The sequence below is a fragment of the Pipistrellus kuhlii genome, unplaced genomic scaffold (genome assembly GCF_014108245.1).
Source record: "Pipistrellus kuhlii isolate mPipKuh1 unplaced genomic scaffold, mPipKuh1.p scaffold_m20_p_2, whole genome shotgun sequence".
NCBI classification, from domain to species: domain Eukaryota; kingdom Metazoa; phylum Chordata; class Mammalia; order Chiroptera; family Vespertilionidae; genus Pipistrellus; species Pipistrellus kuhlii.
In genome coordinates, this window is record NW_023425515.1 from 154341074 (window position 1) to 154362674 (window position 21601).

The 21601-nt window shown below is 40.2% G+C and overlaps 1 protein-coding gene across 9 annotated transcripts in view; it reads right to left on the reverse strand.

Annotated features, from left to right (window-relative positions):
• Positions 1–21601, reverse strand: part of PATJ (PATJ crumbs cell polarity complex component) — a 304720-nt gene that overhangs the window by 23760 nt on the left and 259359 nt on the right. For 6 of the 9 annotated variants that reach the window (XM_036447829.2, XM_036447830.2, XM_036447825.2 and 3 more), the window contains 7 exons: positions 18982–19065; positions 13207–13400; positions 10736–10883; positions 9794–9880; positions 5711–5825; positions 4477–4514; positions 205–327 (listed from right to left, as the gene is read on the reverse strand). In XM_036447829.2, coding sequence (XP_036303722.1) covers positions 205–327; positions 4477–4514; positions 5711–5825; positions 9794–9880; positions 10736–10883; positions 13207–13400; positions 18982–19065 — 789 coding nt within the window. The remainder of the gene's footprint in view (positions 1–204; positions 328–4476; positions 4515–5710; positions 5826–9793; positions 9881–10735; positions 10884–13206; positions 13401–18981; positions 19066–21601) is intronic. The other 3 variants (XM_036447826.2, XM_036447828.2, XR_006742178.1) reach the window with 3 other exon arrangements.

Sequence of the window (21601 nt, forward strand, 5' to 3'; positions counted from 1 at the left end):
GAGAAGGTTTGATACAAACAATAATATTTTTATATGCCCAGGGACCCAGTGAATTTCAGGTATAAACTTTCTCTAATGCATTCTGCCCTCAGCATGGGTCTCTCCAGGCTGTTGGAATTCCAACTTTAAACAAAGTGCCCATGGCTGCCATTTCCTTTCCCACCCCCCATGCTGTTAGTACTTCACCATTCCCCCCTTGTTTACTTTAAGCTTCTGTGTGCGTGCAGCCACACCGCTGGCCTGAATCATGGCAATAAATATTGGGATATCTCCCAAGGGACTTCCTTTTCCTCCAGCAATACTGATTCCAAGGGCATCATTGAGCTCCTAGAAAAGAAGCGAAACACAACACATATTTAATAAAGAGCTGCAGCCTGACTGGCCCATGAGAGCTGTTGAACAAAACACTCAGTGCTGCAGGAGGTCAGGGCAGCACAGGACTTAAAGTGCAGGGCCTTTGGAGTCAGAAAGACCCGGGTTTCAGGTCTAACACTCTAGCTGGGGAGTCCTCAGTAAGTTCCTTAGCCTCTTAGAGTTTCCATTTCTAGGCATAAAATGAGGAGAATATCACCTACTTCACAGTGTCGGTTTGAGGATTAAATGAGACGATATAGTGCAGTCCTAGCCTACAAAAACAGGCTCAGTAAAAGGCAACAGTAAGGGCCCTGGCTGGGTAGGTCAGATGGTTAGGGTGTTATCCAGATACTCCAAGTTGCTGGTTCAGGTTCAATCCCGGGTCAGAGCACATTCAAGAATCAACCAATGAATGCAGTGGAGCAACAAATTGATGCTTCTCTAGCCCCTCCCCTTCCCCCCTTCTCTAAAATCAACAAAAAATTTAATTAAAAAAAGGCAATAGTAGCCTGGCCAGTGTGGCTCAGTGATTAAGCATTGTCCCATGGACCAACAGGTCCCCAGTTTGATTTCTGGCCAGGGAATATGCCTGGATTTTGGCATTGATCTCCAGTAAGGATTGTGCAGGAAACAGCTGATAGATATTTCTCTCCCTCCCTCTTTATCAAAAAATAAAAACACACATATTTATTTTAAAAAAAGGCAGTAGTAGACTTGGCTAGTTTGCCCAGTGGTTGGAGCATTGGCCCTTGAACTGAAGGGTCTTGGGCTCGATTCCTGGTCAAGGGCACATGTCTTGGTTGTGGGTTCGTTCTCTCCCTCTCTCTCTCTTTCTTTCTCTCTCGATCAATTGAAAAAATATCCTCAAATGAGGATTAAAATAGTTTATTAAAAAAAAAAAGGCAATAGTAGTTGTGAAAAACAAAACCTATGTTACTGCTCAGTTTAGTGGCCAACTTTGATGCAACTTGGCAAATATGTTCTCATATGGTGTTTATAATTAAACTGCCACACATATCATGCTCTTGGGGGTGTGAACAAACATACTTGGCTCTGAAAGAGCCGCACAACTGTGTTCAAACAAAGGATGTTAGAGGACACTAACTATAATGACAACAGAGTTTGAAGAGAGAATTAAATGTGACAGGAAACGCTCCCTAAGATATTAGGTGAGGCAATATGGTTTACTCGGACCCCACTGAAGAAATCCTGGCTTCAGTTCAGGTTTTCCCCATATTTCTCTAATAGGGTTAGTATTTTAAAAATTACTAAAGGAAAAAATGACAAGTTCCAGATTCAGCATGATGGCATACACATGATAGCACCTCTCTCCTGCTGATTAAAATGGAAAACATGTCAAAATAACAAAACACAACTACCAGGGCTTCTGAAAAGTAAAGAACTCAAAATGTGGTGGAAAATAAAAACTTGGAGAAATGACAGCAGGGATGAAGGCCCCTGGTCCTAAATGTTTTCCTGGTGGTGCTGTACTGAGGGCCGTGACCCAGGTAAGGAGCTGTAGAAATGGTACACACGGCTAATATTCAAAGAGAAACTTCCATCTTTCTGGTCAGAGGAATCAGGAAATGTGGCCCCTGGTGGCAGGAGAATAAAAGAAGAAAACCTGAGTAAAGGGAGACAGAGGAGGGAACCTCTAATGCTCAGTGAAGCTGTGGAATTCTCAGGCCCAGGTGTGAAATAGACCCAAACTACAAAATGGAACCACCATGCACAAAAGGGAAGATGGAATCTGTAGTCTCAACTTAACTGGGTGACTGCATCTTGTCCACACAGCATAACATCCATGGGGTCCAGGGTAAAATCCTATATTACTTGACATGCAAAAAAAACCCCAGAAAAATGTGACCAATCTACACTAATAAAAGAGAAACATGCAAATTGATCATACCTCCATTATGCCCACAAGCCAATCAGGTGCGAGTATGCAAATTAAACCAACCCAGATGGTTTCGGCCACAGAGTGAGCAGGAGGCTTGGGTTTCCATGATGATGGAGGAAGCTAAGCTTCCTGGTTGGCCCTGGCCTCCACTCAAGGGTACAAAGTTTCAATTATAGAAGATAAATAAATCCCAACAAAAATGGTGGTAGCCACTGAGCAGAAGCAAGCAGGAGGCTTGGATTTCCTCTGGCGATGGAGGAAGCCAAGCTTCTTGGCCAGCCCTGGCCCTTGCTCAAGGTTATAAAGTTTCAATTATAGAAAATAAATAAATCCCAGCTATCAGGGCCTCCACTTAGGTTGCTGGTGGGCATGGCCAGCCTGAAAACCACCACAGGCCCCTTGCCCAGCTGCCCCAAGGGAACTCCCACTCTGATCCAAAACATGCTTCAGGACAAACCATCTGGTCCTCACCCATGCATCAGGCCTCTTTCCTATCTAATAGAGTAATATGCAAATTGGCTGTCACTCCAACACACAAGATGGCTGCCTCTATGTTGTTAAAGATGGCTGCCCTCATGTGAACACAAGATGACCGCCACAAGATGGCCAGCAGGGGAGGGCCATTGGGAGAGACCAGGCCTGCAAGGGAGGGCAGTTAGGGGTGACCAGGCTGGCAGAGGAGGAAAGTTGGGGGCAACTGGGCCTACAGGGAAGGGCAGTTGGGAGGAACCCAAGCCTACAGAGGAGAGCAGTTGGGGGGGAACCACCCTGAAGGGGAGGGCAGTTAGGGGTGACCAGGACAGCAAAGGAGGGCAGTAAGTGTCAATCAGGCTGGCAGGGAGTAGTTAGACATCAATCAGGCTCTCAGTGGAGTGGTTAGGGGGTGATCAGACTAGTAGGCAGAAGCAGTTAGGGGCAATCAGGAAGGCAGGCAGATGAGCAGTTGGGAGCCAGCAGTCCTGTATTTTGAGAGGGCAGTCAGACAGCTCTCAAGGGGTCCCGGATTGGAGAGGGTACAGACTGGGCTGAGGGACACACTCCCCTCCCCGCCACATGAATTTTGTGCACTAGATTTTGTTTAAGAAATTATTGATTGATTTTAGAGAGAGAGAGAGAAAGGGAGGGGGGAAAGAAAGAGAGAGAAACATCAACATGTTCTAATTTATGTGTTTATTGGTTGACTCATACATGTGCCCTGACCTTGGTGTATTGGATGGTACTCTAACTAAGCCACCTGGCTAGGGCTTGTTTTTTCTTTTTCAATTTTGGTTTTATTTAGTAATTTTGTAAAAGTTTTTAAAAATTGATTTTTGAGAGAGAGGAAGGGAGAGGGAGAGAGAGAAACACTGATTTGTTGTTCTAGTTATTTATGAATTCATTGGTTATGTGCCCTGACCGGAGATTGCATCTATAACCTTGGCATATCCAGATGACCTTCTAACCAACTGAGCTACCTAGTCAGGACAATATTTTTTCTTTAGATCATTAAAATATGTAGAAAAGTTGAAAGCAAAAATTATCACATTATTTGGTGGGGTTCTCAGATTATGTAAATCTAAGCATATGACAACTATGGCAGAAAGGTTGTGGTAAAGGGACCTGCATGGTCGCAAAGCTTCCACAGTTTTCATTGATCATCTGAAAACATACACAACTTAGGGTGCTTCGATTTGACCTCAGTAAATATGGAAAAAGGGAAAAGAACAAAATGACAACAAAAGCCATATAAAGAAAAAGAGATAGAAACATCGATGATGAGAAACATTGATTCGTTGCTTCCTGCACACTCCTCCTGGGGATCAAGCCCAAAACCAAGGCATGTGCCCTAACCAGGAATCAGGTATTGAATGTTTTAAAAAGTCTTGAGATATACTTATTGAAAATCACTGCAAATGCTGTCAAAAAATACTTATTGCATGGCAAAAAGGTCTTGGTTTAAAGTTAAAAAAAAAAACTACCAAAACGATGCCATTTTTTTGTTTTGTTTTGCAAAGCTTTTAAGTACATGCACAAAATGTAGTGGATGTGATGTACCAAAAAATTCAGTTGTTGGCTATGTGTTTTACCATATTTTTCTAAGTCTGTTTGTCTTATACAGACCACATATTTATTCACTAACTTAAAGGAGCACACTAATAATCCAACCAGTTGTATTAAGGGGAAAATGGACATTTTATGCAAATCCAACACAAACCAGGAAAACAGCAAAAGCACAGACTTACCCTGATTATCTCAACGGTCCTTGGTCCCACATCTGTGCCTATCAATAAAGAAGCAACAAAATTAACTTTTTTTTAAACTTTATTTTTAATTTTAATTTTATTTGTTTGTTAATGCTTACCTGAGAATATTTTCCCATTGATTTTTAGGGAGAAGAGAGAGGGAAAGACAGAGAGAAACATCAATGTGAGAGAAACACATCGGTTGGTTGCCTCCTGCACAAGACCCAACCAGGGCCTGGGATTGGGGAAGAGCCTGCAACCAAGGTACACGCCCTTCACCGAAATTGAACATGGGCCCTTTAGTCCTCAGTCAGACCAGTTAGGGCACAATTAACTCCTACCATTAAGAGATAATATATGTAGGATATAAAATTATCTCGTGAAAAGTGTCATTTTCTTGGCCTTTCAAGAGAGAATACTGAAACAAACACGCATTAGAACCTTACTCAAAATCCAAATCAGCAGCCATTGACCAGGGGCTTTCTTCTATTATGTGGCCATAATCATTTGGACTGACAGAAGCTGATGGATTGTAGCAGTAGCTGCCTGAAATATAGTGATTAAATGGCTTGGAAGATGAGTCATTTGTGTTTTACTGTATGTTTTTCTGACTTAAAGGAACCATCTATCCAAGGTAAGAATTAAGAAGACCTTTGCTCTAACCCACCTCACTGGCATATGTACCTCTGACCTTTCTTGAGTGACTAATAATTTTTTTTTAAATTTCTTTTTTGTAGCCAGGCTGGAGTGGCTCAGTGGTTGAGCATCCATCCATGAACCAAGAGGTCTCTGGTTCGATTCCTGGTTAGGGCACATGCCCTGGTTGTGGGCTTGATCCCCAGTAGGGGGCGTGCAGGAGGCAACCAATCAATGTTTCTCACAATTGATGTTTCTATCTCTTTTTCTCTCTTTAAAATCAATAACAAAACCACTAAAATAGAAGTTTTACAGTTTTTTTTTCCTCTTTGTAAATGATTTTACTTTAGGAAACACTTTAGGTTTCTGCTTTTCCACTTTTCATATGATCGGTGTAAAGTTCAAGGCATAGTCCAGAAATGAGTCTCTAAGGCTTTATTTCCTTCAGAATAGGCCTTTCCGAAAGCTTGGGATTTATGTGGCCAAGTACAAAGATTTAAAAATATTTTAGTTAAAGGTGAAAAAAATTTTTTTAAATTTAATATTTAAAAAAAATTGGGTAACAGAATGTTTTGCTGGAGGCGTGTTCACAAAATACCTGAATTTCTGGCGGGAGGATCGGAAGCCTTCTTTGTGCCAACCAGGCTCTGCAGGCTGGAGATGACAGGAGCCAGGGTAGGGTGGAAGCTGCTGTGTGTGCTGTGCTGACTCCCCTGCGAAGGAAACCAGAGGTGAGCTGTGCTGGAACATGCACTTCAACCTTATTAATTAGTGTTTCAATTACTGAAGTAACCATAATCATGTAACTGAAAATTCTGGAGACTAAAAAAAAAAAAAAAAAGGCAAAAATTACCCATACTCGCTCTTTTACCACCTTAGTACAACCCCATCTAACATTTTCTTCACTATATGTGCTTTCCTATATGTTTCAATCAATGAGGAAGAAAATATAATTTAAGCTTTTCTTCCTCAACATAAAATAAAAAACATTTTCCTAAGCTGCGATGCAGTATTTGTATATGATCAGTTAATGGCATGATGTGTTAGTTGGGGCTGGAGTCAACATTGATTCCCTTATCACCGAAAGGACATGATCTATTTTGCTAAAATCAGCATAATAAAACCTTGAATAATAGAAATTTGACCAAATGGAATTCTCAACTGTAGGAGAAAGCAGCAAATATCCTAGGAATACATACGTTGTTTTAAGTAATATGTTAAATTTGTTTTTCTCAAAGATTTTCCTAAGGTCAGGAATAATTCAGCTCAATCTGCTATATCTCCACTACTGCCCTCATAGCCAGCTAATTAAATATTTGAGCTCTACAATGTATAATCATGAATGGCTAGTGGCTATTCAATGAAAATTATATACACAGTGAAGGACCTTTTCAATGAGGATCCCAATGTCACCAATAACAAGTAAATAATTTTTCCCTCAGATTATCAAGGTTGTGCCCAATGGCTTAAAAAATTTAAATCAAACCAAAATTTTAAATCACCTAATAAATGATAATTTAAACCACTTCTTAGTTCTATGATGCAAGTTGTTTAATGTTTTAACACTCTTTAAATATGAAGAACTTCAAATCTAAGAAAAGTTAAAAGTAGACATCCATATACACACCTAAATTCCACAATTAATGTCTTATGTAATAAAAGGGTAATTTGCAAATTGACCCTAACGGCAGAACCACCTGGCTGCCCCCGTGGTCAGTGTGCTTCCACAGGGGGAGCACTGCTGAGCCAGAAGCTGGCTCAAGGCTAGCCAGCATAGCGGCAGTGGTGGGAGTCTCACCTGCCTCTGCAGCAGCACTAAGGATGTCCGACTAACAGCTTAGGCCTGCTCCCCGAGCGTTTCCCGGCTGCTGGAAGGATGTCTGACTACCAGCTTAGGCCTGATTTCCTGGGGAACGGTCCTCAGCCAGCAAGTGAATATCCCCTGAGGGGTCCTGGACTGCAGGAGGGCGCAGGCTGGGCTGAGGGACCCTCAAGTGCATGAATTTTTGTGCACTGGGCTTCTAGTTTTGATATATTGTCCTTTCCCCATATCCATTCACTGATTCATCACTCAATTTGTCTTTTTTTTTTTTTTAAAAGTTCATTTCAAAATAAATTATAGACATTAGCATACTTCACAATGAATACTAGTATATATAAAGGAGTATTTTTATATTTTCCTGAAAAGATATGATTTAAATCAATGGTAATAGATAATACTTAGAATTGAGTAAGTACAACATATAACTTTTGCCTAAAAAAAGTGCTTTCTAAGGCCTTTAAATACTGACTTTTCCTGGCAGTGTTCCCTCGGGTATCTGAGGAAAATATTTCTCTTTTCCATTACACACTTTCTTCCACAGAGTAGATACTCTTTTCTGGTTTGTGGGAAAAGACAGTTTATTTTATTTCATCTTATTTTTTAACCCTCACCTGAGAGAGGAAGAGAGAAACATCAATTGATTTCCTTCCATATGCACTCCAACCAGGGGTTGAACCCGAAAACCTAGGTGTGTGCCCTGACTGGGAATTGAAACTGCAGTCCTTGCAGGGGTATGGGATGATGTTCCAACCAACTGAGCCACAAGTCCAGGGGGGAAAAGACATTTTTTTAAAAAGTGGCTTGGTGGCCCTAAGGCTAGATCTCTCTTAATGAACCCACTTTCTCTAGGCCAAGTTAACAAGCTAAAATTCTCCTTGGCCCTCAAACCAAGGTCTCTATCATCCTAGCTTATAATTGCCCAGAAAGAAATCTGTTCTCCTAGAGGGTCCTGGACCTACAGATAAAAATGTTTGGGATCTTCTTTTTCTCCATCTGGATCATGGGCTGGTCTTGTACTTATGATGAAGGATGCTTCCTTTTCACAGTCAAGCCTTCTTCCAATTAGCCAAATACCAGTGCAAACTCTCACATAATCTCAGTCATAATTTTAAGGACAAAGTAAGGATAAACTACATTTACTGTTGTTTTTTCTTCTTCTTAAGACTGAATTAAACTTCTACCCATTGAAATAAAACTCTGTGCAGGCAGGTTAGATAGAAGTATTTGATACGTTGTTCCAGGTTTCCAAACTATGACAGCTCACATTTATAGACCAGATAAATGGTAATGGTGGTTGCCATTTAATGATAGAGCTTCTAAATTTGCTTGTTCTGTAGTTAACCTGAGTGTGAACCTTATCGATCACTAAGATACTCATACACATTCCTCACAGACAGAAGCTCAGTTCTACCTACCAGCTCACCCGTTAGTCCAAACTTTTCTTAAAACTGGAATTCCTTGTACCCTTTGTGCCTTTGCATATGCTACTCCTTCTATCTGGGATGCCTTCTCCCTCTTTCCAGCCTAAGAAACTCCTTTCGGAGTGAGACCCGAGGGACCCTCTTTGTAGCTCTCATGTACGCCCCAGAAAGAAACATTTCATCTCTGGTATTGTTCATTCTGCATTCTAACCCTTTGTATAATGAGGCTTTAAAGAAATCACTCAACAAATGAATCTTTCATTACGAAGAGCTGAGACTACTTTTTGCATCTCAAGTTCCCACTGTTGATACAAATCAGGCCAGAACCATCACCAGCCATTCACTCCTGGAATCCCACTGCAGCACTGTGTCTTTTAGGACACGTGGTATTTGCTAGGCCAGAAAAAAAAAAAAAAAAGTTCTAAACTTAACATGATGTTATTGGGTTTGACTGCTTGGAGGATTCTTTTAGACAAGCCAGCTAGTCTGTGATACTCTCTGAACAACAGTATTTTTCTTCACCCATTTTCTAACACCAGTGAGGCAAAGGAGACAGCTAACAGCATTCCGGAAGCACCTGTGTGCTAATCACAAAATCCAAGTCTTCTGAACAAAGGTCTTGGACAGGCTTTAAGTCTAAAGCAACCAGGGAGGGGACCAGAAGTCATGCTTTTAACCTCAAAACAAAGGCCCATCTATAACCCACGAAGGGGACTTGGGGGTAACATTAAGCTTCTATAGTTTTATTATATGCCAAAGGGACTAAAAAATAATCTGCCATCTTAATTTGTTTTCAGCCATTACAATGAAAAACAACAACAACAAAACAACACAAAAAACAACCACAATGAAATATACTTCGTTTTTTTAAAAAGTGGCACTTACATCAGTCTTGTCAATAAACAGAGGATGTTTGCTAACCCACAAAATGTCACCCATTAAGGCCTCCTTCCCACAGGAGAAACCCTCACATTTCAGTCTCTTAGGAATATGCCATTAATTGCCCTCAGCATGTGTGAGTGGCTATTCACAAGTTAACTTTATAGCAATATTTAATTGAATGAATAGAACAATGTTGTGCTAATGAGGGTCAAATTGCCACCAGATGTTGCTTCTTCTTTTTTTAAAATAAACACAGCTGTGTTACATGCGTGCCTAGGCAATACAGAACTAATAGTGGGGGAGAAAAGTAGACCTGAGAAAACATTTGCACGCAATAATAGGAAGAAAAACCTAGGGATTAATGAATTTCCACCCCACCTATCATTTTTTACTTCAAGCACATACAAATGCACTGAACTTGGTATTGCGAATATGCTGTGTACTACATATTACTGTAATACTGCACATGACATGGTACTTCCCCACTATGAAATGGGAAGCCTTCTCTCAAAGGGGACAGGTGAGTGTGCCGGTCTGACAGGAAGCCATCAACCACCTGGCTGTTCTGTGATGTCTTCCTCGAGGCAGCCCAGGAACCAGCTCGGAGTCTTCCAATCTCCAGCTGCACCAGCCCCTGCGCACACTTGGGGACACAAGAAAAGGACAGAAGTGAAAACCAGTAGCGTTTCCGTCCTAAATCATCGCGGCAGAGCCTCCATGCATCTCTGCAGCCAACACCTGTAAGTGGGTGATGAAGGCAACAGGAAAAAAGGAAATTCAGTAATCAAAAGAATCACACCAAATAACAAAAGTTTATCAACTCATTGGTATTCCTCTCAGGCTTTCATGACTTCTTTAAATGTGCTAAAAGGGTTACACTTCAATGTGCCTCTCTTCTCTTGTAACAAAAGGGTCTGTGAGCAATGAAATAACTAGGCAAAAGGGGTGAAAAGGAAGACAGAGAAAACAAAGGTGGAGGTAATCCACAAATACAAATCCTCTTGAGAGATAATGGACAGTAGACTACTTCTCTACTTCCTTCCCTCCCTCCCTCCCTCCCTCCCTCCCTCGCTCCCTCCCTTTTTCCCTCCCTCTCTCTAACCTTCCCTCCCTTCCTTCTTCCCCCTCCCTCCCTCTAACCCTCTCTCCCTCCCTCTTTTCCCTTCCCTTCCCTTCCTTCCCTTTCCCCTTCCCTCCCTCCCTCCCTCCCTCCCTCCCTCCCTCCCTCCTTCTTCCTTCCTTCCTTCCTTCCTTCCTTCCTTCCTTCCTTCCTTCCTTCCTTCCTTCCTTCCTTCCTTCCTTCCTTCCTTCCTTCCTTCCTTCCTTCCTCAGTTTTCTTTTAAAGCTATTCCTGGTTGGTTAAAGTAATCAGAGTTTAAATAGCTAGTAAAAAGGAAAATCACCATAATATTCAACCCATGTGATAACCACGCTAGATTAGTCCAGCTTCCACTGTACTTCAGTGGTGAGCTAGGCAGGAAGCAGCCCAGGGACTCACCTTGAGGATGGTGGCCACTGTCTCCTGTGAGGCATTTCTCATGTCTTCCCCATTCACAGATAAGATCTGATCTCCCTGAATCAATCTCCCATCGAGGTCTGCGGCTCCTCCTTTCACGATGTCAGAAATAAACACCCCGTTTCCATTTCTGTGAATACCATAAAGCAGTGGGTATTTGCACATCTGAATATTCCTTTATTAAATTTGAGATTACTAACATTCTATATTGATTCACCAAGTCCTAAAGCTTGGAAGAAGGGCCCTATAAAGCCATCATATCCAGTGATAAACCTCAGAGTGCTCACCCTTTAAACCGATTATGTCTATTTGTGCTGCCTATTGTAATGTTCACTTTTATTATAGGCTCAAGGGCATAATTTCTGCAAGAGGATAATTTCAGTGAAATGAAATGGAAATTAACTTAAAAAAGTAGAGTTAAGTATTCTTAAAACGTTATTTCCTTAGAGAGATCAGTTCAATTAGCATCCAATCTATTTCTAAACTCTCATACATGCCTTTCTAGACAATATATTTCAAGGTCTTATTTATATTTATTTGATGAATAAATAAGTAGATGTCTCAAAATTCAAGAAGTTAAAAAGGGCTGACCTTAAAAAGTTTCCCTCTCACCTCTATTCCCTAGTCACTAGGTACCCTTCTTACAGGGAACCAATGCTACCATTTCTTGGGTATCTCCCGGAGACTCGCACATACATTCTTTTTACCTACAGTTTTTTTTTTTTTTTTTTTTTTTTTTTTTTACTGACTACACCTTGGCAATTGATCTTTATTGGCACTTTGTGTTTCCTCATTGGATTTTATGACTGCATATTATTCTATGAATGTTCCTTAATTTCACTTATCAGTACACTATGGATATATACATAGATCATTATCATTCTTTAGCTGTTGCAAACAAGGTGCAACAAATAACATAACTACAAGCATATAAGTAGGATAAATTCCTAGTTGTGTAATTGCTAGTCAAAGAATTATGAATTTTGAGAGCTTATATATCTGAACCTTTCCAATGGAACTTTTTGTGCTAAGGAATGTAAGTGTTCCTTTAAAAATTCAATCTGAAATACTGGTGTTGTATGACAATTATTTCGTCAATTTGCTATGAGACAATAACTTAAAAACATTACTCTTAGTGGAACTTCCCAAGTCCATGTACATGTCACAACAAGAAAGCAAACTTCAACATGGATTCTAGTTGTTCTGCACCCACAAGTGCACTCATTTTGTTTAGATATACAAATCTCAGCTTTTGTTTTGTTTTGTTCTGTAATGCATTTTTAGAGCGATAGTCTTAATGGTTCTGAAGTAAAAAATGTGATTATTAAAGCACAGTACCTGGCACAAAATCAGTTCCCAAAAATAGTAGTTAATATATATTTTTTAATATATATATTTTTATTGATTTTTAACAGAGGGGAAGGGGGAGGGATAGAGAGTTAGAAACATTGATGAGAGAGAAACATTGATTAGCTGCCTCCTGTACACCCTCTACTGGGGATGTGCCCGCAACCAAGGTACATGCCCTTGCCCGGAATCGAACCTGGGACCTTTCAGTCCACAGGCTGACACTCTATCCACTGAGCCAAACCGGTTTTGGCAGTAGTTAATATTTTTATTTTAATAGTAGCTTAGCCTTTGGAAAAAAGCACGAGGAGAATCATCAAAGGTCTATGAGGGCATGTGACATTATATATACTATACTTCTGGTGTAAGCTATTGGGGACACCTTTCTTAACTATTGTCATGAAGAATTTGTGTCCCTCAATATGTCTGCTCAGCTAGTTTTAGTAACCCCTCAACTAGTGTTAGTAACATAGTATGAAATTAACATGGCAGAGTAATTTTCTTAACCCAAGATTGCATAAATTTCTCTCTTGATATTAGCTGCTTCTTGGGTATCATTGTTTTAATTAACCCCTGCAAGCTTGAGATCTAAGTGACTATAAATTGAAAGAAACATGCTAATTGTTCATACTTGATAAGGGCGTAAACCTGACAGTCTGGTTGATTGAGGTTAGAATTTTCTCCTTGCTATGACATTTTTTGGCAGTAAGATCTTGCTCAGAAATATGACCTACGTTGTTCAAGTATTCATAAATATATTAATTTTAGAAATCATATCAGTTTATACTAGGTTTTATCTTTCAGTTTTTTTTTTAATTGATTTCAGAGAAGAAGGGAGAGGAAGAGAGAGATAGAAACATCAATACTCAGAGTGAATCATTGATTGCCTGCCTCCTGAACACCCTCTACTGGGGATCGAGTCCGTGCATATACCCTTGATTGAAATTGAACCTGGGACCCTTGAGTCCACAGGCCAACACTGTATCCACTGAGCCAAACTGACCAGGGGTGTCTTTCAGTGCTGATAGGCATTAGTCCCTAGAACTCTGAAGGAAAGAAGCCAATCATTCCTGACCTGGATAGCTTTTTTTTTTTTTTTTTTTTACCGTTTCCCAACGATGCTCAGGCCCAGTCCTCTGCCAGCCTTCTTCTGCAGATCCACATGGAAAAACTCCAAGTTCTCCTCGTCCCTGTAGTGTGTCTCATCTCTATACACCACCAGTCGCACCTTCTGGGGGGTGTGCCTCAGGGCTGTGATGGCTTCTTCATGGCTGGCGTTCCTCAGGTCAACCCCATTAACCTGGAACAACGGGCATCCAAGATGAGCTGGTGACAACAGAGGCCTCTCACCCTGCTCTGTCTGCTGGAGCACCTTGATTCAACCCGTGAAAAAACACTAGAAATTTCTATCCATTCTTAAAGCACACCAGTAGCAGTCATAGCTGCTTCAAATATAAAGGAGGTGGATTATATATACTCCCCCAACCCAAAATAAGCATGGAGGGTAGGTTAGTATACATGATCATGCAATTTTGCATAGCTGTGAACTTTACCATGGAAAAGAAAGAGAGAGAGAGAGAGAGAGAGAGAGAGAGAGAGAGAAAATGAACTCTTTTTTTTTTTTTTTGAACGGACTCATTTAACTAAGGTCAAAGGGAAAATAAATATAAATATATTATAAATAAATACTAGTGTTTGGTCATCATTTAAAAAAATCATATGCTTTTATTGATTTTTTATTATATTTTATTTATTTATTTATTTATTTATTTATTTATTTATTTATTTATTTTTAGAGTGAGAAAGGAAAGGAGGGTATGTGCCCTGACTGGGAATCAAACCCAGGGATCTTTCAGTGCCTTTCAGTGTATGGATTGATACTTAACCAACTGAGCCACACCAGCCAAAGCGGTCAGCGCTTTTAGACTCAGTTTCCTTGCTGAATTCAACTTTCTCACTTTTAACTGCTGAGTCACATGTACTTTAGAACAGGCTGGAGGAAAAGAGGGACCAGTATTTTCAACAGCGTCTAAGACCTGCTGAAGTCCATTCATTTGAATCTGGATCTGAGTGAGCACAGATATGACCACATGGGAGACAGCAAATAGTGCTGAGTAAGCCTACTTCTGGCAAGTCATGGAACCTCTGTTTCCTTGTCCACTAAATGGAGATCACCGCTAACTTATTTTTCACTTAACAAATACTTATGTGATACTTGTATATTAGCCCTTCATGAATACTTACTCCTTTTAACCCTTATACTAACTTTCTGAAATAAACATTACCATATTACAGATGAGGAAACTGAGGCATGGAGAGGTTAAGCGACTTGATCGAGCTTGCAGAGTGAGCAGGTGGAGGAGCCAAAATTTGAAACGAACTATCTTTCTGGACTATCTTTAGTTTATATACCAATACTGCCTCAAAATTTACTCTTAGAATGGGTTGCTGGAGCCTCTTGCCACAGAGAAAGCCAAGGACTGATGTTGGTTAGTGAATTTGACACAAGGGAGGAATTGAAAAGCAGAATAGCTCAGGATTCAAAGGAAGGGAGTCATGGCCTCTCCCTCAAGGTCCCAGCTAAGGAAAAGCAAAATACAGGGAAGGATGGACCCAGGCCACACATGGCCAGGAGGATGGCAAAATGGAAGAGTTACCTCACGATATTGATTCCATCCGTGTTCTGGTCCAGAGGTCGCCAACCTTTTGGGCCTCATGGACTACCAGTGGTCCGCGGACCACCAGTTGGTGACCATTGCTCCAAATGTTTCTTAAATTAGTGGTCGCCAACCTTTCAGACTTCAGGGACCACCAGTGGTCCGCGGCCCACCAGTTGGCAACGGCTGTAATCTAGTCCATCCCTGTGTAACCTGGGTAGATCACGTCTACCTGTGGACCTCTATTCCTTCATTTGTACAGTGAGGGGCTGGTCTGAGACTTTTTCCAATTCTAACATTCCATAGACTAAGGACTCTTGTCAGAAAGAATGGTGACAAAAAAGGGAGAAAAGAGAAATAAGCCCTTTCAGAAAAGGTGAATTTTGAGCTGTTACTTTAAACTGATTCTGTCAGCCAAGAAAATGTTTAAAAGCCTAAGTTTCAAGATACTATTCCTTTCCTGGTATATCTGGTACTTAGATGAACTCTACCCGGATTGATAATGGCTAAGCATGGATTTTGGATATAGCTGGACTTCAGTTTGAGTGCTGATTCCAACTTATTATGTGGAACCTTATGCAAATTACTCAGCAGTGTTATCTATAAATTGGAGATAATAATTCTAATATTTGCTCAATGTTGTGAGGATTAAATGAAACAAATCCTGCAGAGCGTTCAGCACAGGGCTGGATAAGCTCGATACGTTAGAAGCTGACATTTTACAAGGAATTGAGGTAAGGCAATCAGAGCTGTTTCCTCTCAGCACCTCTTATTTTAGGCCCATGAATGCATTCTCATTGTTGCAACAAACCTAAAGAACAAAGGGGAAAGCAATGGCTTTAGAAAATGTGGCCGAGCTGATTATTTCCGTGTGTTCCAATAGATGGCACACAAGACCACTTCTGCTACTCAGTTAAAAAAAAAAAAAAATCACCTCCATGTATTGAAGAATTCTTTAAGGTCTCTAAAATGCCTTTCAAAGGACCCTAGCAATTAAACTTTTAATTAAAAGCATTGTCATTAAACTCTACTACTACAAAAGCAATTTACACTAAATTCTAGCTTTGAGATGTCTGTTCAAATCAAAGTGATTTGCTCCAAGTTCAGTTTTCATTTCCTCCTCTGCTTATCAAGAGACACCACTAAATGCACACTACTCATAAGAGAAATATTGCTATGTGGCTGGAATATTGTGGAATGATGTATTACCTTAAGTGCCTTACGGAAGCCCTATATGCATTATTCAGAGCATTGCTTGTAGAGGGTTACGGGTGGTTATGGCAGGGCTCCCTATTTGAGAGGAAGGGCCATCAGAAGCCCCAGTTGTCAATCAATGTATCACATCCCATGGGTAGGATGGGAAGGTAGGAAGGTGGGTGGACCATTGCTTTAGAAGGGAAGAATAATCCTCATTATTTTATTCCACAGGGAAAACCAGGCGTTAGCTCTCTACTCTTTCTGCTCTCACTTGCACAAATAGCAGAGAATAGTGGAAGAAGAGGTAAAGTAAAAAGAAGAAATGACAACCAGAAAGAAGATGGTCCATGCTAATCATAGAATCCTAAATCTTGCCATGCAAAAATATTATTTGACTATATCTTTGTAAGCAAAATCTGGCATATCCTATGTTTAACATGAGGATAGTATGAAAACCATGGTAGGCCAGCGTCTTGAAATGTAGCACACCAAAGCTGCCTGTTTTCTTCTGGCAACCTGCAGCCCAACCTGGTCATGTATTACTGTGCGTCTGCACACAGCAGTTGCAATCAGTACAAATTCAAAAGTGGGGTCTACAGCTAAACGAAGGGAAACATGTTAATTTAAATATATTTTATTGATTTTGTACAGAGAGGAAGAGAGAGGGATAGAGAGTTAGGAACATCGATGAGAGAGAGTCATCGATCAGCTGCCTCTTGCACACCCCCTACTGGGGATGTGCCCGCAACCAAGGTACATGCCCTTGACCAGAATCGAACCCGGGACCTTTCAGTCCGCAGGCCAACGCTCTATCCACTGAGCCAAACCGATTTCGGCCAAAGGGAAACATGTTACTTGACCAAACTGAGAGCTAGCTTTCTTTATTTTAAAAAATATAATTTTATTGATTTCATAGAGGAAGGGAGAGGAAGAGAGAGAGAAACATCAATGATGAGAATCATTGATCAGCCATCTCCTGCACCCTCCCAACTGGGGATCAAGCCTAAAACCTGGGCATGTGCCTGGACCAAAAATCGAACAGTGACCTCATGGTTCATAGGTCTATGATCACCCATTGAGCCATGCTGGCTGGACAAGAGCTATCTTTCTTTTTCTTTTTGTTATATTTTATTGATTTTGTACAGAGAGGAAGAGAGAGAGAGAGAGAGAGAGAGAGAGAGAGAGAGTTAGAAACATCGATGAGAGATAGACATCGATCAGTTGCCTCTTGCACACCCCCTACTGGGGATATGCCCGCAACCAAGGTACATGCCCTTGACCGGAATCGAACCCGGGACCTTTCAGTCCCCAAGCCGACCCTATATCCATTGAGCCAAACGAGTCTTGGCAAGAGCTATCTTTCTTAATGAAATGTATGATGTACTGTTGTGGACTAGATCCTATCCTGGCCATCTTTAATGAAAAGTGTAGAGCACTCATCCATATTGGTTACAATAGTTTGGCTAGATGCCAGGAAATAGTTTATTTGACCTCATAAATTCTCCTTTTACTTAATTTTGCTTTTTTCAGGCCAACCTGTCTTGATTGTTCACCTGTACGTGAATAGAAGAGAGCAGCTATAGCTGATGGTCTATTCAATACAATAGATCTGGTTAAAATTTTTTATTGAGGTATAAGTGTTGTAAAATAAACAATACATATTTAAAGTATTCAATTTACAGTGTGAATTTATATGAATTTACACCTATGCTACCATTGCCATAATCAGGATAATGCCTACATAAGCCATTGTAGAATAATCTGCGGGCTTACAATCATATAAGGCATGTATGCATCTGTACTCTTTTGAATATTCAATTTACTCAATTATAAAACTAATTTTGGTACAACCTGTTAATTAGAAAATCCAGGGAGAAAAAACAAACAAACAAGAAAAACCCACCCCCAACTCCTGACCATTACAAAACGGTGTTTTATGCTAACACAGTTAAGCCAATTCCCAAAGAGGCCTCACTTATTTTTCTAACCTCATACACTTGTACCTTAAATGAATGTACTGGGAATACATCCTAATCCAATGATAAAGCACAGTAAAGGCCTGTAGAGAAATCCTATAACTTGCTCTGAATTTAATTTGCAGTCAGCCTGGCCTCTTTTAACTCCTTCTTGCCTATATATTTTTGCCCTTAATTATATCTCTGGTTTCATCTTGGGAGGCAGACTTGAACCACCAAAGGGAAAAATAAAATGCTATGATGTCATTCATAATGTCATATATTAAAGTTGCAAAGCAAAAATGCACATGCCCGCCATAAAATGTTAACTGTTCAATTAAATTCATCCAATGGAAGAAATAAATGTTGCCTAAAGGTCTCACACCATTGAAAAAGCTCTTTAGTTCCACCTACCAGAACGCCTGGCATTGACTTCCATTCATCCGTTCCCCTTTTCAGATGCCTGCCTTGGCACTTTTTAAAAGGCTTTAACGCCTTTGCTAAATGAGAGACCATTTGAAAGAGGCAAGTTAAGCATTTCAGTTTTTAATAAGCACCATATACCACCTAAAGGGAAAAGATTCTACATTTTCACCAACTAGAAAACAAATGTGGCAAGGCATGGTCCTCCCTCCGACTTAAAGATTTATTAGGAATAAGAAAATATTACTTAAAGCTACAACAAAGTCTTTAAAATGTCAGGTGTGCATGTTTATGAATATGCTCTTTTAGGAAGGTATAAATAGAGAAGGCAAAAACCCCCAACTTTAATTGTAATACTACATTGTCTCATTTGACGTTAAGATTATAGAATCATAAATAGTACTTTTCCCTTGAGTTAAAAAATGTTTTCACAGACAGATTTAGATTTATAATCTGCCATAATTGTAATGATACTTATTCAGTGCATTAAAAACAGGAAAAAAATAAGTGCATATTTTCTTAAATGGGAGATAAATAATTGAGGATATAGTGGAGTAGAAGATAGCAAATATATAAATTTGATTTTGTGGGTTAAGGTTAGTAAAGAAACCATATGTATTGTTACAAAATAAAATTCATAGTCATATACCTCTAATATCTGGTCACCAGCCCAAAGTCTTCCATCTCTGGCTGCTGCTCCTTCCTCATAGACTTCATGTATAACTATAGCATCCTATAAAAAATAAATTCTTATTAATTTTCAACAACCACAAATGCTTCCTTAAACAAACCACCAACCCATAGGCAGCAGTCCATACTTGCTATTTGCTAATAATGTGTTATTTATTTGACCTAAAGATAAACAAAATACAGAGTTATGACATATGCAGAGGTATAATTAATTTTTCCTAAGCTTATTATTTTATTCCTTTAGGCCTGGATTTGCCTAATATTTCAAGTTAAACTTCCCCTATGTATTTTACTATAAACTCTGAACATTGCTGCTGTGTATGAACTTGAGGTGAACTATGTGTCATTCTTATTTACATTTTATGGTATATTTTGAAACATGGTTTCAGGTATTTATTGGTATTCAAGGATTTGGCGTAGATGTGTGGCCTAATGAATGGGGGTTGTCAGGCCTTATTACTTGAGCAATTAAAGAAAAGAACTTAGTGAAATGAACTGGCCCTGGAGAGAGCATGGAGTAGGTGAAAGAGCATTCGTGCCCTTAAGTGTAAGACATTTATAGGTTCGAATCCTGACTCTGCCACTGAAATTTTGGGCAAATTAACTCCTGAACTTTGAGTCAGGAATTCTGAGCCATAAAATGAGGACAGTATCTAAGGAGGTAAGCTCTGACTGAGGGAAGGGTTTCATTGTTAATGAATTTAAAAAATAATTTGTATCTTTTCAAATTAATCATCTTAAATTTTTTATCACCATAAAAATAACATGTAGCCGAAACCGGTTTGGCTCAGTGGTAGAGCGTCGGTCTGCGGACTGAAGGGTCCCAGGTTCAATTCCGATCAAGGGCATGTATGTTGGTTGAGGGCACATCCCCAGTACAGGGTGTGCAAGAGGCAGCTGGTCAATGTTTCTCTCTCATCGATGTTTCTAGCTCTCTATACCTCTCTCTTCCTCTCTGTAAAAAATCAATAAAATATATTAAAAAAAACACACATATCATAAAGGACTCAAGAAATATCACAGTAAACACTGAAGGAGAACAAAACAGAACAAAACAAAACACGAAGGAGAATGCCTTCCACACCAGGCCCTCGGTGACACTCCCCAGAGACAACCACTACCAATGGTTTCATCAGGATCCCTCCAGACAATTTACATCTATACAGCCAAAATTTATATATTTTGGGGAAACTATTTTAAAAATATTCAATGGAGTTTATTCACACAATTTTTCTCCTTCATATCGAGCAAGTAGGTAAGCTTTGAAATTTCTTGCCTTGGGTATTTTTTGTGGAGCTGAAAACGGCATCCACAAGAAGTCCTTGGTTCTTTCTGTTGTTCATAAAACTGACTGAAAATATGTTGATGAATGGATTATGCTAGGTGTCTTAGAAGACCGCTGGGAGAAGAAAAGAGCTTTTGAGAGGAGACTAGAGAGATCTGTGGGTTCCATGAGAAGCGAAAACTGGAGCCTTGCACTGCCTGGTGCCCTCCCATTCCCTGCTTCCCAATCCCCCAGAACACACACAAGGTTCAAGAACCCACAGGCAATGGTCAAGGGGGGTCAGGCTTGAAGTATCTTGAAAGAAGTCCTTTGTCCCAAGCATGGGAGCTGAGAAGCAGTAGGACTTCTGGTACTTCTAGTCTTGAGGAGATCATGAAGGCTTGGGTGCCTATAGGCTTAATGATTACCAGGGTGGACTGATGACAATGTCCACAGGGGCCTACCCATGTCTGGAGCTTATGAAGAAACAGGAACCCTGAGAGTTCAGGAGCGTACAAAATGACTGAGGTTGAATTATGGAGTTAAGAAGTATGGAGCTTCAGAATTAGAATTACACAGACATTAAGTAAATAAAGAAATAAAACATTCCTTGCAAAAATATAATAAGACAGGAAAAAATTCCAACCAAATCTACTCCTTAAAAAAGAAGGTTTCTACACATTTTTTTTTTTTAATCCTCACTCAAGGATATTTTTTTCCATTGATTTATAGAGAAAGAGAGTGGAAGGGAGGGAAGAACAGGAGAGAGAGAGAGAGAGAGAGAGAGAGAGAGAGAGAGAGAGAGAGAGAGAGAGAGAAGCATGGACTTGAGAGAGACATATCAATTGGTTGCCTCCCACACAAGCCCCCACTGGGGCTGGGGCACTGCAACAGAGGTATGTGCCCTAGACTGGGAATCGAACCCCAGGCCCTTTGGATCTAACCACTGAGCAAAACTGGCCAGGCCTACACAAGTTTTTGACTAGTGAAGCAGCAAAAGAAAATAAGAGGTCTATAACCATATGACCCATCTGGATTCCAAATATCTTCACAATATTAATTAATTCCATTTTATCGCCACACAGTTCTGAAAACATTCTTTATGATAGCAATGAGAGAAGCAGCCCCCAAAAGCCAGGAACGGTTCCATGATCCAGACAATTTACATTTCAGATCCTGTACTGTAATGGATTTAGACCATTCTTTGTTGTAAATGACTTATGAAATTTCCAGGCCCAGGGAGCATTTACACTGCCAAGAATTTGTTCCTCTGAACTGTTCCAAGGAAGTGGTTTTAAAGAAACTTGCTGGGTCA